This window comes from Oncorhynchus clarkii, chromosome 13, assembly GCF_045791955.1.
Source record: "Oncorhynchus clarkii lewisi isolate Uvic-CL-2024 chromosome 13, UVic_Ocla_1.0, whole genome shotgun sequence".
Classification (NCBI taxonomy): domain Eukaryota; kingdom Metazoa; phylum Chordata; class Actinopteri; order Salmoniformes; family Salmonidae; genus Oncorhynchus; species Oncorhynchus clarkii.
In genome coordinates this window covers 18,163,895-18,189,667 of record NC_092159.1, presented here as the reverse complement: position 1 = coordinate 18,189,667, position 25,773 = coordinate 18,163,895, and the positions used below count along the sequence as shown (strand labels likewise).

Below are 25,773 nucleotides of genomic sequence, written 5' to 3'. Positions count from 1 at the left end.
CTCTCTCTCTCTCTCTCTCTCTCTCTCTCTCTGTCTCTCTCTCTCTCTCTCTCTCTCTCTGTCTCTCTCTCTCTCTCTGTCTCTCTCTCTATGTCTCTCTCTCTCTCTCTCTCTCTCTCTCTCTGTCTCTCTGTCTCTCTCTTTCTCTTTCTGTCAGTCTGTCGCTCCCTCGCTCTGAATGATGGGGTCTCCTTCTATCTCAAAAGAGGTGGTCACTCGCTATCCTTTTCTGCTAGTCCCGCTTTCTCTCTGTCTCGTTCTCTCGCTCTTTGAGTGATGGGCTCTCTCCCTATCTTCTGCCCTCTCAGAGGAGGTGGTCAACAATGTCATTTTCTTTCTCTTGCCCTCCCCCACTTACCTTGCTATCCATCTCCCCAATCTCTCTCTCTCCATCAACAAGGTAGTCAGTCTGGTCACTCATTTTCCTTATCCACTTACACCCTCTGAGCAATGACTGTCCCTCTTCTTTGTCCCTCCCTTCCCCTCTCCCCCCTCCCTCTCCCCCTCCTGCTTCTCTCTCTGTCTGAGTGATGGGGATGTCTCTTCAGCACCGCCAGGGGTGTAATCATTAGTCGTAACCGTAGGAAACAGTTGCAAACGGAAAACATTTCGCAACGAAAACGAGAGTTTCTATTTGACAAATTCAGGTACTGTAGGTGCCTCCCCATTTCGTTCCATTTGCTTCCATTTTGGTTATGTTTGGTTCCTATTGAATACACCCCAGGGCTAATTCTCCCAATGCTGGGCTGATGGGGAGTGGAGGGGGTTACACATTTAGAGACCTTATTTTCAGGCAGGCAGCTGCCCAGCAGGGGTGGGGTGGGGAGGGGGGAGACTATAAGCAGGGCATTCTCTCCTTGTGTGTGTGTGTGTGTGTGTGTGTGTGTGTGTGTGTGTGTGTGTGTGTGTGTGTGTGTGTGTGTGTGTGTGTGTGTGTGTGTGTGTGCGTGCGTGCGTGCGTGTGCCACTACTACCCACCCTACTGTGTGAAGGGGGACATGTGTTGGCAGATATAAATGGCTCACTGTAGAGGGATGATACTGTACTATGGGCTGCTGGGAATGCAGAAGCAGGGAGCTCCACACAGACACAGACACACACATACACACACACGGTCTCACAAACACTAATTCCTTTCTTGGTATCATCCAAGGCTGGTTAATTAAGCACTTTGTCCTCCTCGTGTGAAATGAACTGATTCTGCTCCCTACTGATATTAAAGCACTCAACCAAATCTGTAGTTTTTTTTTTCAAATTAATTTCTACATCTTTAAACAAGCTAAATGACACTTTCCTCTGCTGCTGTACCAGCTAATTAGCAATATCCTACATCTCGTACTAGTTTGTAACATCAGCCAATTTTGGCCTTTTCTTTAGTGCTTGGCTTGTCTCTCTTCCTTTAATTCTCTCTCTGTTCCTCTCTGTTTCTCTCTCTTTTCTATTCAAGGAATATTCCAAGGTTGGCAAAACAATACATTGCGACAGAAACGGCTATATAAACTGTCAAATAATTCTAACACTAACAAATGACAACACTGCAACACTGCAGTATTATTATTAGTTGACTATCCCTCATTTTATCTCTTCGTCTCTTTCTTAGATATAATGGTCTCTCTTTCTCTTTATATTTCAACACAATTTACAATGATTATAGAAACTAAAATTGCCTCTCTCGCTCTCTCTCTCTCTCCCTCGCTCTCCCTCTCTCTCTCCCTTCTTCTTTTCTTCCAGAGAGTGAGATGGTCCCTCCCGACTTCCTCCGTCCCCGCTCCTTCACCACCGTACGCTCCTCTTCTCTCCGCCGCGAGGCAGATGAATCCCGCCTCTCTGTCAGCCTCTGTGACCTCAACCTGCAGCAAGTGGACGGCTCTGGCCCAGCCCACTCACATAACCACGCCCATCTCCACCTGGCCCCTCCCTCCGCCTCCTGCCCCATCCCCCAGAACTCCCTCAACACCCAGCAGTCCTCTGTCCTCCCACACTCCCTCGAAAGCGACCTCCATTTCCACGCCCTCCGCGGTGCCCACATCAAGACGCTCGACGAGCAGACGGTGGCGAGATCCGAGCACGCCAGAGAGGAGCGAACGCTCGTCTTCACTGACCGGCCACTGCGTACCGGCGAGACCGTGTTCATCAAGGTGACCAAGTCGAGCCCGGCTAGGTCGGGATCGCTGTCCTATGGCGTGACATCATGCGACCCCGCTGTGCTGCGCCCTAGCGACCTGCCCTACAACCCGGAGGCGTTAGTCGACCGCAAGGAATTCTGGGCCGTGTGCCGAGTGCCCACGCTGCTCCAGAGCAGTGATATACTGGGCTTCCTGGTCAACCAGGAAGGGGAGGTGATCTTGAGCCACAATGGCACCAACGCAGGGATGCAAGTTTGTGTGGACAACTCCCGGCCCCTGTGGATGTTCTTTGGTCTGCATGGAGCCGTCACTCAACTCAGGATACTGGGTAAGTCAGAATGACTGTTATGTTATACATGTAACTGCCAAAATAAAGGAAACACTAACCTAATCTGTTTTAATAGGCCGCTAGGCCACCGCACGTGTTTCCTTTAATTTGGCAGTTAGGTGTACTTAGAGTACTTCTCTCTACTATTACTTGTATGCTCTGCGTGGGGCCAGGAGTTGTCCCTATTTATGTTACCTGACTTGGGAAAACTCCAGGCCCTAGCTATGGACTGTAGGGGCTAGGGGACTTTTCCTGATCGGGTCACATGGTCAGGTCCTGGCCTTTAATACTACAGTGTCTACAGTACTACAGGCCCTAGGAGGGTTGAATCTGACATGGTATACAACGGTGTAAACTTTTTCAGTTATCCGTTCATGATCGATCGTAAGCCAGGGATTTAGGACCCCACCCGCATCACAGAGCTCAGAGGTGTACACTTAGGTCATGTGCTTCAATACAGCGTCTTGACACAGGAAGTCAGATCCAAATGCACTTCTGAAGGTATCGATGGGGAGCAAAGTCGACGCTGTCTCACGACCTGCCACGATAATAACAGGAAGAGAGGGAGCAATTGAAAGGAGGCGTGTGGGAGCCAGACCCTGCAACCTAGCGTCCGCAACACGTCTTCTCCTGTCTGTATGGTGTGTATGTGTGTGTGTGTTTGCATGTGTGTGTATGCGCTTGCGACCTACTCACAGCAGGGGGAAACGTGTCTTCGCTGCGGGACACACGCTACCTCTCAGCAGTAATAGAGAGCCCCCATGCTTGATTACACACTCTAAATACAGATAATGAACATGAAGTGGGAAAGATGAGTGGGTGAGCGGGAGGCCGTGCGCTTCATTTGCAATATGCCAAACATAATGTATTTCTGCCGTGGCAGGCAGGTGTGCCTAAAGTAGCTACAACTGTGCTTTTAGACTGTTTTGAGAGGTGAATTGCTGCGCTCTTTATATTTTTTGGACTTACAGATGTAGGATCTTAGTTTGAGCGAGTATGCTCAACCTGCAGCAACAGTAAATGTGAATTATTATGTGGGTTATACGAAGAAAATCTAGTGTGAAATCTCAAAGTGGAAATTAAAAAATCAAATGATCAAATGTAGATCCTACATCTGTAGGCCCCCTATCAAGCCAACTGGTGCACAAGGTCCCTCTTTACATAGTCTGTGAAAAGGGCAGACAAACGTCAAAACTAAAGAACAGCGAATGTTCACTCCTATATCCTTCTATGACATAATGGCTTTTTTTATTGAGCCATAATTACATGCAAATGAAAATTTGGCAGAGCGTTTCGGAGATTGGACAAGTGGAAATTAAAAAATGACACATCTTTGTTAGGTGTATCATGTAGAAGGACTGGGAAGGTTGAAGGCCTGTCTTATTTTAACAGTCCAATTACGAAGCCGCACAACCAAATCAGGCACAACCTCATCAACGTGTCATCATTGTTTTGCTTCTCAGGACGAATCAAGCGCCGGCTAAATATATCCCTCTATCCTCTCAGTGAAGTAAGGGAGGGAGGGAGGGAGGGAGGGAGGGAGGGAGGGAGGGAGGGAGGGAGGGAGGGAGAGGGAGAGGGAGGGAGAGAGAGAGAGAGAGAGAGAGAGAGAGTGGGAGGGAGAGAGAGAGAGAGAGAGAGAGTGGGAGGGAGAGAGAGAGAGAGAGAGAGTTACAGAAACTACACCTTACAGTGCTGATATATAATGCTAACATGGTATTTTCATTAAGTGCTGCTTGTTTGCCCACCTGTAAATTGCCCTCATGCTAACACGCTTATTCTCCATGCAGCCATGGAGGTCACAGCAGTTAGCAAGGCATCGACATGCCCTCATGCCGCCCTGTTAGAACTGTTCTCATTATATTACATTACACAGCCGCCATTTTGGATCTGGTCTGCTCCTTTAGGCACTCTGGAGACACACAGGGAGGTGGCTGACAGCGCGATCAATGAAAGCCACATCAATACATTACACTTAGGGCTGCAGCGCATACCACACACTTTCTGAGGCTGGAGTGTGGCTCTGGGGTATTGATAGATCGGGCAACCGCAGTGGCACTAAGCCAACGGTCAATACTATGGGCCTACATGAAAACTGCACAGGAAATGCACCCCTATGGGTCTTCTCACTGTGCTTTTTTTTACTAGGAACTCGTTAGCTGCATAGGGAGATGGTTATGGTGTTGTGGTTTGTTCTGATTGTCTGTTGTACTAGTACATCACACGTGCTTTTAAAAACATTTGGCTAGAGCACCACGGCTACTTTTTCAGTTTTTTTCAAGGAGTTCAAGGAAGTTCTCTTGCTGACAAGTTTCTTTTAGTACGGATCACCTTACGAGGAGTTTACGGCAACATGAAGCGGCCGTTCTAGAGACTCTGCACTACAATCATTCATCCGAACAAATCTAGGAATTCCTTCTGACCCTGATAGATAGTAAATCACCTTTATGTTCCAATTGTTCAACCTTAGGAAGTGTCTTGCCTGTTTATGTGACGGCAGGTCTGAATGTGTTTTTATAGGCTTTCAGGTTTACCTGAATGTGTCCCGTGGGGCAGCGTATACATTTGGGAGTGCTCCTTTAAACTGGCTTAAGCTGTGTGTGTTGTGCACTGACATGAGGTCCACTAATTCCTGAGCTCCCCTAGTGGGGGAGTGCCCTTGGTAGGGTGAGTGAACACCGAAGGTCAAGTATTAGGGCTCCTAGCTAGCGTGCCCACTAAGAAGCAACAATTTGATATTCAGAGAGAATGAACGAACGAATGAATTAATTCATTAATTATTGAACAGTTCACGAATGAATGATTAAGAGTAATGAATAAATGAGTGAATGGATGATTGGATAAGCAAATGAAAGAACAAATGAATGTGAATTATTATGTGGATTATAATCAATGTTGATTATAATCAACACTACACGTTTTAAATGTCCTGCATTGCAGGAAAGCTGTCCTGCAAAAAGAGGGATCAAATGAAGGTCCTACATCTGTAAATGGGGATAATGATGGTGTGATAGTGGAGGAGATGTTAGAGGGAGGGAGAAAACAGCAGTAGAGAAATAGGACGCTATTACTCTGACACTCTCCCCATACATTATAGATTCCATTAGAATGTCAGCTCGTTCACGCTCAAGTGAACAGTCTCGCCCGGCACCCACAGCTACTCCAGCCACTGTAATTCTCTCTTTCTTTCTTTCTTTCTTTCTTTCTTTCTTTCTTTCTTTCTTTCTTTCTTTCTTTCTTTCTTTCTTTCTTTCTTTCTTTCTTTCTTGCTTTCTTTCTTTCTTTCTTTCTTTCTTTCTCCCTCGCTCTTTTCTCCCTCCTTCAGACTGAAACATTGAAACATCCTTGGGTCTGGCATGGTTGGCCGTTTATTCACATTTCCTGACGTCGCTCTCTCTCTCTCTCTACCTCTCTCTCTCTCTCTCTCCCCCCTCTCTCCCTCTCGCTCTCACCTTCTCTCACTCTCTGTGTCTAGTGACTCTGATGTCCTTCTCTTCCCTAGCAGTTACACACACACACACACACACACACACTCACACTCACCACAGGACTATAATGAGCGATAAAGGGCAGCATATGAGTTAGTATCATCCAGCGCGGTCTGTGCTTACAGTGAACATGATCTCTCTAGCCTCTACACCTACACACACACACACACACACACACACACACACACACACACACACACACACACACACACACACACACACACACACACACACACACACACACAGAGTATACAAAATATTAAGGACACATGCTCTTTCCATGACATAGACTGACCAGGTGTATCCAGGTGAAAGCTATAATCCCTTATTGATGTCACTTGTTAAATCCAGTGTAGAGGAAGGGAAGGAGACAGATTAAATCATATTTTTCAAGCCTTGAGACAATTGAGACATGGATTGTTTATGTGATTGTGTATGTAGGGTGAATGGGAAAGACAAAACATTTCAGTTCATTTGAACGGAGTATGGTAGTAGGTGCCAGGCGCACCGGTTTGTGTCAAGAACTGCAATGCAGCTGAGGTTTTCACACTCAACCGTTTTCTGTGTGTATCAAGAATGGTTCACCACCCAAAGGACATCCAGACAACTTGACACAACTGTGGGAAGCATTGGAGTCAATATGGGTCAGCATCCCTGTGGATCGCTCTCAACACCTTGTTGAGTCCATGCCCCGACGAATTGAGGCTGTTCTGACAGCAACGGGGGGGTACAACTCAATATTATGAAAGGGGCCTTAATGTACACATACACACACACATATATACACACACACCGCCCTACAGATACCAACATCTGATAGCAGGGATGTTAAGATGTCAGGGCTATAAACACCTGGATGTTAAGATGTCAGGGCTATAAATACCTGGATGTTAAGATGTCAGGGCTATAAACACCTGGATGTTAAGATGTCAGGGCTATAAACACCTGAATGTTAAGATGCCAGGGCTATAAACATCTGGATGTTAAGATGTCAGGGCTATAAACACCTGGATGTTAAGATGCCACGGCTATAAACACCTGGATGTTAAGATGTCAGGGCTATAAACACCTGGATGTTAAGATGGCACGGCTGTAAACACCTGGATGTTAAGATGTCAGGGCTATAAACACCTAGATGTTAAGATGTCAGGGCTATAAACACCTGGATGTTAAGATGTCACGGCTATAAACACCTGGATGTTAAGATGCCACGGCTATAAACACCTGGATGTTAAGATGTCAGGGCTATAAACACCTGGATGTTAAGATGTCACGGATATAAACACCTGAATGTTAAGATGCCACGGCTATAAACAACTGGATGTTAAGATGTCAGGGCTATAAACACCTGGATGTTAAGATGGCACGGCTATAAACACCTGGATGTTAAGATGCCAGGGCTATAAACACCTGGATGTTAAGATGTCACGGCTATAAACACCTGGATGTTAAGATGCCACGGCTATAAACAACTGGATGTTAAGATGTCAGGGCTATAAACACCTGGATGTTAAGATGTCAGGGCTATAAACACCTGGATGTTAAGATGTCAGGGCTATAAACACCTGGATGTTAAGATGCCACGGCTATAAACAACTGGATGTTAAGATGTCAGGGCTATAAACACCTGGATGTTAAGATGTCAGGGCTATAAACACCTGGATGTTAAGATGTCAGGGCTATAAACACCTGGATGTTAAGATGCCAGGGCTATAAACACCTGGATGTTAAGATGTCAGGGCTATAAACACCTGGATGTTAAGATGCCACGGCTATAAACACCTGGATGTTAAGATGTCAGGGCTATAAACACCTGGATGTTAAGATGTCAGGGCTATAAACACCTGGATGTTAAGATGCCAGGGCTATAAACACCTGGATGTTAAGATGTCAGGGCTATAAACACCTGGATGTTAAGATGCCACGGCAATAAACACCTGGATGTTAAGATGTCAGGGCTATAAACACCTGGATGTTAAGATGGCACGGCTATAAACACCTGGATGTTAAGATGTCAGGGCTATAAACACCTGGATGTTAAGATGTCACGGCTATAAACACCTGGATGTTAAGATGCCACGGCTATAAACAACTGGATGTTAAGATGTCAGGGCTATAAACACCTGGATGTTAAGATGTCAGGGCTATAAACACCTGGATGTTAAGATGTCAGGGCTATAAACACCTGGATGTTAAGATGCCACGGCTATAAACAACTGGATGTTAAGATGTCAGGGCTATAAACACCTGGATGTTAAGATGTCAGGGCTATAAACACCTGGATGTTAAGATGTCAGGGCTATAAACACCTGGATGTTAAGATGCCAGGGCTATAAACACCTGGATGTTAAGATGTCAGGGCTATAAACACCTGGATGTTAAGATGCCACGGCTATAAACACCTGGATGTTAAGATGGCACGGCTATAAACACCTGGATGTTAAGATGTCAGGGCTATAAACACCTGGATGTTAAGATGTCAGGGCTATAAACACCTGGATGTTAAGATGTCAGGGCTATAAACACCTGGATGTTAAGATGTCACGGCTATAAACACCTGGATGTTAAGATGCCACGGCTATAAACAACTGGATGTTAAGATGTCAGGGCTATAAACACCTGGATGTTAAGATGTCAGGGCTATAAACACCTGGATGTTAAGATGTCAGGGCTATAAACACCTGGATGTTAAGATGCCACGGCTATAAACAACTGGATGTTAAGATGTCAGGGCTATAAACACCTGGATGTTAAGATGTCAGGGCTATAAACACCTGGATGTTAAGATGTCAGGGCTATAAACACCTGGATGTTAAGATGCCAGGGCTATAAACACCTGGATGTTAAGATGTCAGGGCTATAAACACCTGGATGTTAAGATGCCACGGCTATAAACACCTGGATGTTAAGATGTCAGGGCTATAAACACCTGGATGTTAAGATGTCACGGCTATAAACACCTGGATGTTAAGATGTCAGGGCTATAAACACCTGGATGTTAAGATGTCAGGGCTATAAACACCTGGATGTTAAGATGCCACGGCTATAAACACCTGGATGTTAAGATGTCAGGGCTATAAACACCTGGATGTTAAGATGTCAGGGCTATAAACACCTGGATGTTAAGATGTCAGGGCTATAAACACCTGGATGTTAAGATGCCACGGCAATAAACACCTGGATGTTAAGATGTCAGGGCTATAAACACCTGGATGTTAAGATGGCACGGCTATAAACACCTGGATGTTAAGATGTCAGGGCTATAAACACCTGAATGTTAAGATGTCAGGGCTATAAACACCTGGATGTTAAGATGGCACGGCTATAAACACCTGGATGTGAAGATGTCAGGGCTATAAACACCTGGATGTTAAGATGTCAGGGCTATAACCACCTGGATGTTAAGATGCCACGGCTATAAACACCTGGATGTTAAGATGCCACGGCAATAAACACCTGGATGTTAAGATGTCAGGGCTATAAACACCTGGATGTTAAGATGGCACGGCTATAAACACCTGGATGTTAAGATGTCAGGGCTATAAACACCTGGATGTTAAGATGTCACGGCTATAAACACCTGGATGTTAAGATGCCACGGCAATAAACACCTGGATGTTAAGATGTCAGGGCTATAAACACCTGGATGTTAAGATGGCACGGCTATAAACACCTGGATGTTAAGATGTCAGGGCTATAAACACCTGGATGTTAAGATGTCACGGCTATAAACACCTGGATGTTAAGATGCCACGGCTATAAACACCTGGATGTTAAGATGTCAGGGCTATAAACACCTGGATGTTAAGATGTCACGGCTATAAACACCTGGATGTTAAGATGCCACTGCTATAAACAACTGGATGTTAAGATGTCAGGGCTATAAACACCTGGATGTTAAGATGTCAGGGCTATAAACACCTGGATGTTAAGATTTCAGGGCTATAAACACCTGGATGTTAAGATGGCACGGCTATAAACACCTGGATGTTAAGATGTCAGGGCTATAAACACCTGAATGTTAAGATGTCAGGGCTATAAACACCTGGATGTTAAGATGGCACGGCTATAAACACCTGGATGTGAAGATGTCAGGGCTATAAACACCTGGATGTTAAGATGTCAGGGCTATAACCACCTGGATGTTAAGATGCCACGGCTATAAACACCTGGATGTTAAGATGCCACGGCAATAAACACCTGGATGTTAAGATGTCAGGGCTATAAACACCTGGATGTTAAGATGGCACGGCTATAAACACCTGGATGTTAAGATGTCAGGGCTATAAACACCTGGATGTTAAGATGTCACGGCTATAAACACCTGGATGTTAAGATGCCACGGCAATAAACACCTGGATGTTAAGATGTCAGGGCTATAAACACCTGGATGTTAAGATGGCACGGCTATAAACACCTGGATGTTAAGATGTCAGGGCTATAAACACCTGGATGTTAAGATGTCACGGCTATAAACACCTGGATGTTAAGATGCCACGGCTATAAACACCTGGATGTTAAGATGTCAGGGCTATAAACACCTGGATGTTAAGATGTCACGGCTATAAACACCTGGATGTTAAGATGCCACTGCTATAAACAACTGGATGTTAAGATGTCAGGGCTATAAACACCTGGATGTTAAGATGTCAGGGCTATAAACACCTGGATGTTAAGATGTCAGGGCTATAAACACCTGGATGTTAAGATGCCAGGGCTATAAACACCTGGATGTTAAGATGTCAGGGCTATAAACACCTGGATGTTAAGATGTCAGGGCTATAAACACCTGGATGTTAAGATGCCAGGGCTATAAACACCTGGATGTTAAGATGTCAGGGCTATAAACACCTGGATGTTAAGATGCCACGGCTATAAACACCTGGATGTTAAGATGTCAGGGCTATAAACACCTGGATGTTAAGATGTCACGGCTATAAACACCTGGATGTTAAGATGTCAGGGCTATAAACACCTGGATGTTAAGATGTCAGGGCTATAAACACCTGGATGTTAAGATGCCACGGCTATAAACACCTGGATGTTAAGATGTCAGGGCTATAAACACCTGGATGTTAAGATGTCAGGGCTATAAACACCTGGATGTTAAGATGTCAGGGCTATAAACACCTGGATGTTAAGATGCCACGGCAATAAACACCTGGATGTTAAGATGTCAGGGCTATAAACACCTGGATGTTAAGATGGCACGGCTATAAACACCTGGATGTTAAGATGTCAGGGCTATAAACACCTGAATGTTAAGATGTCAGGGCTATAAACACCTGGATGTTAAGATGGCACGGCTATAAACACCTGGATGTGAAGATGTCAGGGCTATAAACACCTGGATGTTAAGATGTCAGGGCTATAACCACCTGGATGTTAAGATGCCACGGCTATAAACACCTGGATGTTAAGATGCCACGGCAATAAACACCTGGATGTTAAGATGTCAGGGCTATAAACACCTGGATGTTAAGATGGCACGGCTATAAACACCTGGATGTTAAGATGTCAGGGCTATAAACACCTGGATGTTAAGATGTCACGGCTATAAACACCTGGATGTTAAGATGCCACGGCAATAAACACCTGGATGTTAAGATGTCAGGGCTATAAACACCTGGATGTTAAGATGGCACGGCTATAAACACCTGGATGTTAAGATGTCAGGGCTATAAACACCTGGATGTTAAGATGTCACGGCTATAAACACCTGGATGTTAAGATGCCACGGCTATAAACACCTGGATGTTAAGATGTCAGGGCTATAAACACCTGGATGTTAAGATGTCACGGCTATAAACACCTGGATGTTAAGATGCCACTGCTATAAACAACTGGATGTTAAGATGTCAGGGCTATAAACACCTGGATGTTAAGATGTCAGGGCTATAAACACCTGGATGTTAAGATGTCAGGGCTATAAACACCTGGATGTTAAGATGCCAGGGCTATAAACACCTGGATGTTAAGATGTCAGGGCTATAAACACCTGGATGTTAAGATGCCACGGCTATAAACACCTGGATGTTAAGATGTCAGGGCTATAAACACCTGGATGTTAAGATGTCACGGCTATAAACACCTGGATGTTAAGATGTCAGGGCTATAAACACCTGGATGTTAAGATGCCACGGCTATAAACACCTGGATGTTAAGATGTCAGGGCTATAAACACCTGGATGTTAAGATGTCAGGGATATAAACACCTGGATGTTAAGATGTCAGGGCTATAAACACTTGGATGTTAAGATGCCACGGCAATAAACACCTGGATGTTAAGATGTCAGGGCTATAAACACCTGGATGTTAAGATGGCACGGCTATAAACACCTGGATGTTAAGATGTCAGGGCTATAAACACCTGGATGTTAAGATGCCACGGCTATAAACACCTGGATGTTAAGATGTCAGGGCTATAAACACCTGGATGTTAAGATGTCACGGCTATAAACACCTGGATGTTAAGATGTCAGGGCTATAAACACCTGGATGTTAAGATGTCAGGGCTATAAACACCTGGATGTTAAGATGCCACGGCTATAAACACCTGGATGTTAAGATGTCAGGGCTATAAACACCTGGATGTTAAGATGTCAGGGCTATAAACACCTGGATGTTAAGATGTCAGGGCTATAAACACCTGGATGTTAAGATGCCACGGCAATAAACACCTGGATGTTAAGATGTCAGGGCTATAAACACCTGGATGTTAAGATGGCACGGCTATAAACACCTGGATGTTAAGATGTCAGGGCTATAAACACCTGGATGTTAAGATGTCAGGGCTATAAACACCTGGATGTTAAGATGGCACGGCTATAAACACCTGGATGTGAAGATGTCAGGGCTATAAACACCTGGATGTTAAGATGTCAGGGCTATAAACACCTGGATGTTAAGATGCCACGGCTATAAACACCTGGATGTTAAGATGCCACGGCAATAAACACCTGGATGTTAAGATGTCAGGGCTATAAACACCTGGATGTTAAGATGGCACGGCTATAAACACCTGGATGTTAAGATGCCAGGGCTATAAACACCTGGATGTTAAGATGTCACGGCTATAAACACCTGGATGTTAAGATGCCACGGCTATAAACACCTGGATGTTAAGATGTCAGGGCTATAAACACCTGGATGTTAAGATGTCACGGCTATAAACACCTGGATGTTAAGATGCCACTGCTATAAACAACTGGATGTTAAGATGTCAGGGCTATAAACACCTGGATGTTAAGATGTCAGGGCTATAAACACCTGGATGTTAAGATGTCAGGGCTATAAACATCTGGATGTTAAGATGCCAGGGCTATAAACACCTGGATGTTAAGATGTCCGGGCTATAAACACCTGGATGTTAAGATGCCACGGCTATAAACACCTGGATGTTAAGATGTCAGGGCTATAAACACCTGGATGTTAAGATGTCACGGCTATAAACACCTGGATGTTAAGATGTCAGGGCTATAAACACCTGGATGTTAAGATGTCACGGCTATAAACACCTGGATGTTAAGATGCCACTGCTATAAACAACTGGATGTTAAGATGTCAGGGCTATAAACACCTGGATGTTAAGATGTCAGGGCTATAAACACCTGGATGTTAAGATGTCAGGGCTATAAACACCTGGATGTTAAGATGCCAGGGCTATAAACACCTGGATGTTAAGATGTCCGGGCTATAAACACCTGGATGTTAAGATGCCACGGCTATAAACACCTGGATGTTAAGATGTCAGGGCTATAAACACCTGGATGTTAAGATGTCACGGCTATAAACACCTGGATGTTAAGATGTCAGGGCTATAAACACCTGGATGTTAAGATGCCACGGCTATAAACACCTGGATGTTAAGATGTCAGGGCTATAAACACCTGGATGTTAAGATGTCAGGGCTATAAACACCTGGATGTTAAGATGTCAGGGCTATAAACACCTGGATGTTAAGATGCCACGGCAATAAACACCTGGATGTTAAGATGTCAGGGCTATAAACACCTGGATGTTAAGATGTCAGGGCTATAAACACCTGGATGTTAAGATGTCAGGGCTATAAACACCTGGATGTTAAGATGTCACGGCTATAAACACCTGGATGTTAAGATGTCAGGGCTATAAACACCTGGATGTTAAGATGCCACGGCTATAAACACCTGGATGTTAAGATGTCACGGCTATAAACACCTGGATGTTAAGATGCCACGGCTATAAACACCTGGATGTTAAGATGTCAGGGCTATAAACACCTGGATGTTAAGATGTCAGGGCTATAAACACCTGGATGTTAAGATGCCACGGCTATAAACACCTGGATGTTAAGATGTCAGGGCTATAAACACCTGGATGTTAAAATGTCAGGGCTATAAACACCTGGATGTTAAGATGTCAGGGCTATAAACACCTGGATGTTACGATGTCAGGGCTATAAACACCTGGATGTTAAGATGTCAGGGCTATGAACACTTGGATGTTGCAAAACATTTTCCAGCACCAGAGCACTGATAAAATCACTCACCTCATGTCGGGCCAGATAATATCCTGTCTCTCACACACACTCTCCACATGCCTGCAAGTATGTATAGTGTAGAGAATCATTGTACCATTTAAACCGCTGTGAAATATTGTTTCCATAAACAAAAATATTGTGTTTTCAGCTGATTGAAACTGGTGTGAGTAATAGACACAAAAAATAAAACAAAGCACAGGAAGCATAGAAATATTGCACATAGAACTTGTCTACCACATCTGATCTACTGCTTGTTTTCAATGAGAATGACAGATCTATAACTCACATTTCTGTGTGAATTTGGTCAGGTCGCCCAAAAAGTTACATATTGCAGCTTTAACTATATATACAGTATATACTATCCTATATATAGATTTGACAAATAACCATTGAGAGCCTAAATGTAGAAAATGGTCCTGGCAACAAACTTAAAGACCACCCATATACAGTTGCCAAACCTCTCAAAGCTCTTAAAGTTTCTTTGGATATCGTGTTTCAGAAAGCTCAATGGATGTAGAAAGATAAGCAACCACTTTTACAACCCCACTCTCCTCTTTTCTTCCTCCCATCTTCCCCTCCTCCTATTCATCAGTCTACCACTAAACAGATCCCTAGAAGGATATCCCACACTCCTCTTCTAAGATGCAGAGACTATGATGACCTAAGGTCACTCACTATATGACAACAAAGGACATCCTCAGTCACAACCATGGCTGTAGGGCCAAACGGCCATTTTGAAGCCACAACCCCATCAAGGTGCTGCGACAGTGTGTGACCCAGTGTTGTTGAGTCAAAGTATGTCCCAGTCTCATTGTCACATAGCCCACATTCCTCAGAATCCTCCCATAGCAGACTGCTTTAGAGGATCTGGACAAACATACTCTTCTTAATAAACTTCCTGTGTCCCAAATGGCACCCTATTCCCTATTTAGTGCACTACTTTTTACTAGGGCCCATAGAGCTCTGGTCAAAAGTAGTGCAGTCAAAAGTAGTGCACCACATAGGGAATAGGGTGCCATTTGGGAGGCGGGGAGTGAGCTGCCACAGCTGTCCACAGTCCCTCTCTAAATTAATCTGGGAGTGAACAGGAGGATCAGGGCTGGGCTCCACTGATCCTAGGTCAGCTGCTGAGGACAAGCCAGATAGGGGATTAAAATGGGAGAGATGGAGGACAGCGAGAGGCTCGGCACCACCACCACACCTCTGGGTTAGAGTCCACAGGGGGACCTGTCAGCGTAGTAGTAATGTGATCGTAGGGGGACTCTGAATAGTAGTTGTAGTGGTAGTTTATAAGGAGGATAAGGGTGTGTCCGTACGAACTAAGGGTAGTTATGGGAGTGTGCGTTATACATAGACATTCTACAAATGACCATCTAAAAACACACCGCACAAACACACACACACACTTAGATATATACACACACACACACTGAGGCACCAAGAGCCTAGGGGCACCAGAGCAACCCTCTACACAAACAAACAGCCCAGGTCTTAACCCTCCTCTCCAACTATACCAGCACATGCAGCCCCATTTAGAAAACCTCAAAGACTCCACAAGACTTGTACAGTGCAGCCTACCACATGACGTAATGCACCATGTCAGTCAGTCATCAGGTAACAGAGATCAGTATTACAGCCAACATGGGTCCTAAGGTGATGACGATGTCCCTGTTTTTGGATGGTGTGGCTTTCGGGCCGAATGGTGACGATAGCCATTTCCATTGTTCCTAGCAAATTTGCAAATCTTTTAATCATTTTCCTTTTTTAATTATGACACGTACACCCAACAAGACAGACAATTGTCATAGTAATTTACTAAACACTAAATAGTCATTCTGTTAGTTCCTACTTAAACCAGAAATAAAACAATTGGTCTCATATTACAACTCCTGCGGTTCAGCGCAAGACTAACAATGCCTGGATGCATACAATATGTCTACATAAATATGTCTACATAAATATGTCTACATAAATATGTCTACATAAATACAGTCTAGAAATAAATTACGTTTTTTTTTGGTGTAGTATCACTTTTGATTAGGTGATCCCTCTTTAAAAAAATCAATAGCGACACTCAATCTTGCTCAGTCTATATAAATTATTACTACTCAATCACTAGCAACCATTTAACTAACCAACCGTCAAACCAATGTTAAGGAACCACTTGGTCCTCAGATACAAACATCATTTCTCTGACGTATCCTCTTTCATCCATGTACAGGCATGTACTGTATGTCTGACGTATCCTCTTCATCGATGTACAGGCATGTACTGTATGTCTGACGTATCCTCTTCATCCATGTACAGGCATGTACTGTATGTCTGAGGCAGCCAGGGTCGCATTCCGACTTACGTAATGTCTCCATGTCCGTGACTTTGGAACCCAATATGTCATGTTAATCACATTGGGGTCTCTGAAACATGACCCCTCACCTTAGGTATCACTGGCATCCTAGTATGTGCTTCTTAAACGTGGACTCTGAATTTCCATTTGTTACCCTGCCTTCACCACAGAAACAGGGGATGTAAAATAAAAAATGTTTAAAAAAAGAGTGGAACGTGACAAACCCCTCACATATCTCCCTAAACCCCACATATCTCCCTAAACTTCACGCTAGAAATCCCCAAAGGTTATTGAAAACCCATTCACTTGATCATACGATCATTCATCTGTCTACCAATGTACTGTATAGCACACTTAGAGAAAACCCCCTCTGATCTTTGTAGGCCCATGTCTTCATAACATACCAACTCTTCTTTCAGATGCAAATAAGCTTTATTAGCATGAATGAACAACGCCACTGTTGCTAAAACCAGGTGATAAAACGACACCAATAATGACAGTTTAAAAAAAAGTATTGTAATGGTGATTAGAGAAAGGGAAAAATATATATATATATTTTATATATATAATAAATATTACCAGAGATTCTGTTTAAATGAATAATCTTTATTTTTCTTGGTTCTTTATGATATAGGATCATTCTTCAATGTAGAACTTACTGGATAGTCCACTTACAGTACTAGAGGTGCCTATATTTGAGGTGCTTATAGTTGAGATGGCTAGATTGGAGGTGCCTATAGTTGAGGTGTCTATACCACTACTAGTCCAACGCTCTAACCACTAGGCTACCCGGAGGTGGCTATATTTGAGGTGCCTATATTTGAGGTGGCAATATTTGAGGTGCCTATATTTGAGGTGGCAATATTTGAGGTGCCTATATTTGAGGTGGCAATATTTGAGGTGGCTATATTTGAGGTGCCTATATTTGAGGTGCCTATAGTTGAGGTGCCTATAGTTGAGGTGCCTATAGTTGAGGTGCCTATAGTTGAGGTGCCTATAGTTGGGGTGCCTATAATTGAACTCTATATGCTTTCATAACCATCTCTTTTCTCTCTGTCTGTTCTCTGGCTCCAGGTTCCACACATCTCGGGGACCAGCCGGCGCGGCCTCCCTCCAACCCCAGCTCTCCCTCCTCCTCCCCCCACACCCCCAGTGCCCTAGCCCTGGCCCTGGGTAGTGGAAGCTCCGACCCTGTCCTTAACGGAGGCCTGGGAGGCCCCAGCTCCGCGGCCTACTGTGGTGGCTCTGCGGGAGGTCTGTACCTTTCAGAGCCACTCTATTAATCAAACTATCAAACCCACTGCAGGGGGTTAAGAGAGGAGAGGGGGACACTAGGTAGCAGATGTCCTGGGTGGTGAGTCTGTTTGGTAGATTGCTTCTCGTGCTGTGCAGCGGGAGGACACAATGTCTCGTCTACTGTTGTAGTTACGTAATGTGAGGCTGCCTTCATAGTAGAACAACAGTGGTAAAATGGGTTTGTACTGTATTTATTGTAAGGAATGTATTGATCCACACTGTAGATTAGATCTATTACATCAGTACATACACTACTGGTCAACATTTTTAGAACAACTCCTCATTCAAGGATTTTTCTTCATTTTTACTATTTTCTACATTGTAGAATAATAGTGAAGATATCAAAACTATGAAATAACACATATGGAAAGTGTTAAACCAATCAAAATATATTTTATTTTTGAGATTCATCAAATAGCCACCCTTTGCCTTGGTGATAGCTTTGCACACTCTTGGCATTCTCTCAACCAGCTTCATGAGGTAGTCACATGGAATGCCTTTCAATTAACAGGTGTGCATTCTTCAAAGTGAATTTGTGGAATGTCTTTCCTTCTTAATACGTTTGAGGCAATCAGTGGTGTTGTGACAAGGTAGGGATGGTTTACAGAAGATAGCCCTATTTGGTAAAATACCAAGTCCATATTATGGCAAGAATAAGAAAATAGAAACGATCCATCGTTACTTTAAGACATGAAGGTCAGTCAATACGGAACATTTCAAGAATTTAGAACTTAGTTTCTTCAAGAGCAGTCGCAAAAACCATCAAGCTCATGGGGACCGCCACAGGAATGGAAGACCCAGAGTTACCTCTGTTGCGGAGGATAAGTTCATTAGAGTTACCAGCCTCAGAAATTGCAGACAAATAAATGCTTTGCAGACTTCAAGTAACAGACACATCTCAACATCAACTGTTCAGAGGAGACTGTGTGAATCAGGTCTTCATGGTCGAATTGCTGCAAAGAAACCACTACTAAAGGACACCAATAAGAACAAGAGACTTTCTTGGGCGAAGAAACACAAGCAATGGACATTACATCGGTGGAAATTTGTCCTTTGGTCTGGAGTCCAATTTGAAGATTTTTAGTTCCAACCGCTGTGTTTTTGTGAGAGGCAGAATAGGTGAACGGATTATCTCCATATGTGTATTTCCCATGGAGGAGGTCTTATGTTGTGGGGGTGCTTTGCTGATGACACTGTCTGTGATTTATTTAGAATTCAAGGCACACAACCAGCATGGCTACCACAGCAATACTGCAGCGATACCCCATCCCATGTGGTTTGGGCTTATTGGGACTATAAATTATTTTTCAGTAGGACAATGACCCACCTCACCTCCAGGCTGTGTAAGGGCTATTTTACCAAGAAGGAGAGTGATGGAGTGCTGCATAAGATGACCTTGCCTTCACAATCCCCCGACCTCAAACAGATTGAGATGGTTTGGGATGAGTCGGACCGTAGAGTGAAGGAAAAGCAGCCAACAAGTGCTCAGCAGCCAACAAGTGCTCAGTTGAACTCCTTCAAGACTGTTGGAAAATCATTCCAGGTGAAGCTGGTTGAGAGAATGCCAAGAGTGTGCAAAGCACTCATCAAGGCAAAGGGTGGCTATTTGAATACGTATATTTTGATTTGTTTAACACTTTTCTGGTCACTACATGATTCCATGTGTTATTTCATAGTTTTGATGTCTTCATTATTCTACAATGTAGAAAATAGTAAAAATAAAGAAAGACCATTGAATGAGTTGGTGTTCTAAAACTTTTGACCTGTAGTGTACATCCAGAATGTCTCTCTCTTTCTCCCTCTCCCTCCTTCCCTCCCTCCGTCACTACCTCCCCCCTAACAGGAACAACTCCAAGCTCGCCCATCAGCCTCCCCAAGTCACCCACCTTCCCATCAGGCAGCGGGAGAGGGCCCGGGTGGCCGATTGGAGATGAGTGTTCCATCTGCTACGAGAACCACGTGGACACGGTCATCTACGCCTGCGGTCACATGTGTCTCTGCTACACCTGCGGCGTCAAACTCAAGAAGATGTCCAACGCCTGCTGCCCCATCTGCAGGAGACAAATCAAAGACATCATTAAGACCTACCGTAGCACGTAGGGGGCCTTTGAAGCTAAGGGCCTCGTAACTGAGGGCCACAGGCATAAGTTAATGGGGAGAGGAGGAAGACGTTGGGGAAAGACTGATAAACTTTTAAGATCAGGGTAATGGACAATGGACAGTTCGCTCTGGTACATTTGTGTGATGGATATTGAGGAAGAATCTTGATTTTTGTTTCAAAAACCCATTTTTTGTTGGCTGGTACAGTTAGTAGACCTGCACTGCAAAGCTCTCTTACATTTCCACTTTCCCTCTCTGATGCAGTGTGTGATGGCTTTTGAAGTGGCGGGGGGTTTGCAACCGCGGCGAGAGATTCCTCTCTCAACTAGAAGTTTTCATTCTTCTTGCTCTCTCCAAGGATTCAGGAAGTTTCAAACTTTGAGGAAAGAGAAGCCACTTCCAGACGACTGCCGCGAGTTTGCTCATTTGCATGGGGAGCAAACGAGGTGGTTTCAATTCAACGTTTTTGGTCTTGAGGTGATCTATCTATGTTGAAGAGCAGAAGGACTGTTAACTTCCAACATTTGCCTCTTAACTTGACTCAACTTTGTCTGTGAAAAACAAAACAACAGGAAAATAGCCGCCCTTGTCTACAGATAGTTCTTTATTAACATAACGTCTCAGTATGGCACAACTTCTGTCTGTGTGTTACTTAGGCAAACTGCAGAGGAAAAGAGAGGACTTATTTGTTGCTCAAGCGTCGTGACCGGAAAGGGATGCATTTCTGTAGTAGTCATAGGATTCATCAATAGGAAGATGACTGCAGTTGTATAAAGTTGTGAAGTATATGACGTGTGAAGGAGGGCTGTATCACCTCTTGCTCCTATATAGTAAGTCATATAGTCTCAACCAAATGTATTTGTGTGGTAGTTCTATAGCACATGCATTGGTGGTAGCTGTCCTGTTGCGCTAGCTCGCTATCTGCTTGCTCTGCAGTGTCGTATGTTGCACTGAAGTCAGTACTGCGCTCTCGGAAATGCCCCATCTAGAAAGGAGAATAAACAGATTATTTTACACAATACATTTAAACAACCATCAAGACAATGTCACTGGCAGCCTCAGCTCCCAATCCAATCCCAGAATTTGTACACACATCATGTGACTTGGAAGCAGGAAGTGAAAGTACATTTATTGGGTGTTCCTCAGGTCCAGCTGTTTAACGCCCCAAAATGGTGACAGTTTACGCAAACACCAGCCCAATGCACTGTGATTGTTGCCATGGAATACCGTCCACCGTCGATCCGTGACACAGCCCCCTGCCTTATTTTATGAACAGTTCATTTGTTACATGCGGATGTGTGATAAATAATACCTTGTTTCTATTCATATTTTTCACCAAGACCCCTTACTAAAATACCAAATACGATGTTGTGTGTCCGAAGAAAAGCTTTGCGAAACAGGACTTCAGAGGATAAACTCAGAGGATAAGAAGCACATGAAACAAAACTGAATTGACCCCAACTTATTTTTATAACTCAAAATACTTACTGGTCAGTGGTCATTTGCATCACATACAGTCAGTAATATGTACACAACCCTAAAACCTATCACGGTACTATTCTAACATCTGCATAGTGCTTCAACCAGCAACAAATACCCTTCACAGTTGCACACATTAATGTAGGGTTATGAGAGGTAGATGGGAGTTCCTCAATGTTACAAGTTGATAGACAGTTGGTTACACGTGTTGTCACTTACCCCATATGACTTTTATCACTTTGGAGAGAATCGTAATTTCCACTTAAATCGAATTATCACATCAATGCAAGACTACCTGAAAATGTGATTTTGTAAAAGTAAGAATTTTCCCCTTTTTGATCAGTATGTGTCATATATCCCATTGAAATTCCCATCACGCTTGTGTGTCCTGGAGCTGTATGCCATAGCTTTCTGCCGGGAGCTGAAAAGGCTGTTTCTTTAACACGTTTATCTTGCATCTGGGTGTAATTAATAGATAATTGACAATTGAATCTGGAATGTAATGCTGCGACGGTATTTGCCAGTTCCTTGTGTTTGGGGCAAATACTGACAGATGTTTCGTACACGTCCTCTTTACACTCACAAACAGAACTTTGTGTTTTTATGACATTATACGCTACTGCTTGAAGTGTTAATTCACATTTTGAATGTTAATTTATGTTTTAAAATGAGGCAAATCGTTTTATTGGTGTGGTTGGTAGTATCAAGAGAGAGAAAAACATATTTTGTCAGCTTTTTTGTTGTTGATTGATAGTCATGATTGTAATGTTTGTTTTCTGGTTGATTGAAACCATGAAATAATGCGCTATTTCTACTTTTACGGTGTATCCTAGAGCCAGGAACGATATTATCTTGTACCTTCCACCAATACCTGGGACTCCCTGCAGTATACAATCATAACACCTTGTTGCGTTTGAGTACAAGATAAGCACAGATGAATAATTTTACAAACTCTGAATATTCAGACGCGGAATTATTTTGTAATTTATACGTTGTTGTTTATGCCTCCTTTCGAGTCCAAACCAGGTTTGTTTTTATAGCCCTTACCAAGTATATAGCTTAAAGGCCGTCGTTGTATGGCTATGTTAAATGTCACTTTATAAGAATCCTGATTGTACTTTTTAAATGGTCTATAGGTAGTCTATAGGTAATCTCTGGCATATTCTATTGCAGAAAAAAAAATTGTGCTGATACTAAGTGTCCGACGAAATCCGAAACCCAATAAAAAATTAATGTGTTAATCCACCTCGTCATTTGAAAAGTCTGTGCTAAACACACGTCATTTCCTCTTGCTTGAAACAGGTTTTTACTGCCCCTTAATCCAAGGAATTGAACCTACAACCACTAATGTAAACTATGGTCATTGGACATACGGTCATGTCTTAAATGGCATTGACAACCTGTAATAAGGTAAAAGTGAAATATCATGAAAAATCAACAAGGCACCTACATTGCTGCCTATCGTATTTATTGAGTTACATACAGGATTAATTGAAGTGGTCTGACTCATGTCAGTACTCAGTGGCTTAAAATTCAGCCCTCCACACAGATACTATGACTAGGGCCCAGAATTGTTCCTGGACTAGTGACCTGGAAAACTCAAGACCCTAACTATAACACCAACCAGTTGCGTGCGGTGTGATACCAATTTACTCCCAACATATTTTTGGTATCTCTCCTGATTGTTTGTCGACCCGGTATTGTATCTATCTTCCATTGAAGTGTTTGGATCTCAGATCCTACTGTACTTGGGTGTTTGCTTTCTTCTTCTACTATCCTCCATTTTAGAAAACCTCTTCTTCAGATATTACTAGACAGGTTTCACCTGGGAAATATACTTTATTTTCTGTCTTTTAGTTGTTTGAGTTGTTTGTTCACTCCGTCCTAGTTAGTGAACTTTGGGACCAATAGAAGACAAGCTGAAAAATATATATTTTTTAATCTCCTAGGCCATCATTTAGACAGAGTTCAGGGGTCGATCAGAACGCTACACATAGAAATGTAACATAGGCTAGGTCAAACACGATTGCTCCTATTTTCTATGATATAGAAGAATATATGTTCTATGTTGTGACTCATCCATTGTTTAAGATACTTTGCAAACCTGTCTTTATTTGAAAACTAGTTTCCAAGTGAACTGTTTGTGAGCTCTGTTAAATGTGATTCGGATGATTGTGTCAATAAACTTTCCAGACGTGTTTCAAGGAAGTGTCTGTGCCTGCTTTTCTCATAAAACTTGAATAGAACATAAATGAAATACATTTGATTACGAACTAATTCTATATTTTCTATCACATCTCCAATATCCATCTTAATATGATTGGATTATCTCCCATACATATCCAACTATAACATACACTTGATGACAAATTCTTATTTATTATATCCATACTCTTGATTTTAATTCATCCTGTAAATGTCATTTTTTATTTTTTTATTTAACCTTTATTTAACCAGGAAGGGCTCATTGAGATTTGAAGTCTCTTTTTCAAGAGCGCCTTGGCCAAACTACAGGCAATCTAGTAGAAAAACAAAGAATTCACAAGAGTATAACAAAATCATACAATTAAAAACATTGACAGGTCAGGGAATCGGCCTCAAATCATCCTTCTGGACAATAAAAATGCCCATTTGAAATGGTAGTAAATGCAAAATGGCTTTGTAAATAAAAGTATACCAGTGACTGAGCCTACAATTGACTAGAGAAGGCCAGCCAACCCTGGTATATAACATACAGTGGTGTGTAAGGATTTTGCAGTTTGCAGTAAAAAAATCTCAACGCTCCATGGTAAAGGGTGCCAATTGATCTCAAACACTGTGTGGAAGCATTCATATATAGAATATCCCCATAGTCTAGTATAGGCATAAATGTAGCTGATACTAGTCTACTACTGGCTTCAAAAGAAAAACAGGCTTTATTTCTCAAATAAAATCCCAACTTCAGTTTCAATTTGTTTGTAAATGGTTGAATATACAATTTAAAAGAGAGGCCGTCATCAATTAAAATTCCAAGATATTTATATGAGATTACAGTCTCAATCTCATTGCCCTGACAGGTGAAAGGTTCAGAGGTCAATTTCTTGCTTTAGAAAACTGTGCCACTAGAGATTCTCGGTTCGAGTCCAGGCTATCGCCGTTTGCCTCTCCCTAGTCCGTACGGGAGTTGCAGCAATGAGACAAGCCTGTAACTACCAGTTGGATATCACAAAATTGTGGAGAAAAATAAGAAAACAACATAGGTTTAGTTTTGTCAGTATTGAGGATAAGCTACAATTGACACAAGGTATATTGAACAGTATAAAAAGCAGTTTACACGTTCTGGATTGCTTTTGTGAGAGAAGAGGCAATAAAAAACAGTATCATCAGCATAAAAGTGAGGTTGCGTATTTTGCACATTTTTGTCTAATTTAATTATATGAATAGTGAGTAAGAGGGGACCATGTACAGATCCCCGGGGCACATCATTACAGACAAACAATTTAACAGACATGAGCCCATCAAATGCAATGAGTTCTATCAGACAGATAAAGTTGAAGTCGGATGTTTACATGCGCTTAGGTTGGAGTCATTAGAATACGTTTTTCAACCACACCACAAATTTCTTGACAGCAAACAATAGTTTTGGCAATTCGGTTAGGACATCTACTTTGTTTTATGACACATGTCATTTTTTCAACAATTGTTTACGGACAGATTATTTCACTTATAATTCACTGTATCACAATTCCAGTAGGTCAGAAGTTTACATACACTAAGTTGACTGGGCCTTTAAACAGCTTGGAAAATTCCAGAAAATGATGTCATGGCTTTAGAAGCTTCTGATAGGCTAATTGCCATTATTTGAGACAATTGGAGGTGTACCTGTGGATGTATTTCAAGGCCTACCTTCAAACTCAGTGCCTCTTTGCTTGACATCATGGGAAAATCAAAGAAATCAGCCAAGACCTCAGAAAAATAATTGTAGACCTCCACAAGTCTAGTTCATTCTTGGGAGCAATTTCCAAGTGCCTGAAGGTACCACGTTCATCTTTACAAACAATAGTACGCAAGTATAAACACCATGGGACCACGCAGCCGTCATACTGCTCAGG

The 25,773-nt window shown here is 42.9% G+C and overlaps 1 protein-coding gene across 1 annotated transcript in view; it reads left to right on the top strand.

The window, feature by feature from the left end:
• Positions 1-23,886, top strand: part of LOC139424540 (E3 ubiquitin-protein ligase NEURL1-like) — a 69,630-nt gene extending 45,744 nt beyond the window's left edge. The window contains exons 4-6 of the mRNA XM_071176478.1: positions 1,732-2,454; positions 17,882-18,061; positions 19,947-23,886. Of these exons, the coding sequence (XP_071032579.1) occupies positions 1,732-2,454; positions 17,882-18,061; positions 19,947-20,203 (1,160 nt within the window). The 3' untranslated portion in view covers positions 20,204-23,886. The remainder of the gene's footprint in view (positions 1-1,731; positions 2,455-17,881; positions 18,062-19,946) is intronic.
• The last annotated feature ends 1,887 nt before the right edge of the window (positions 23,887-25,773 follow it).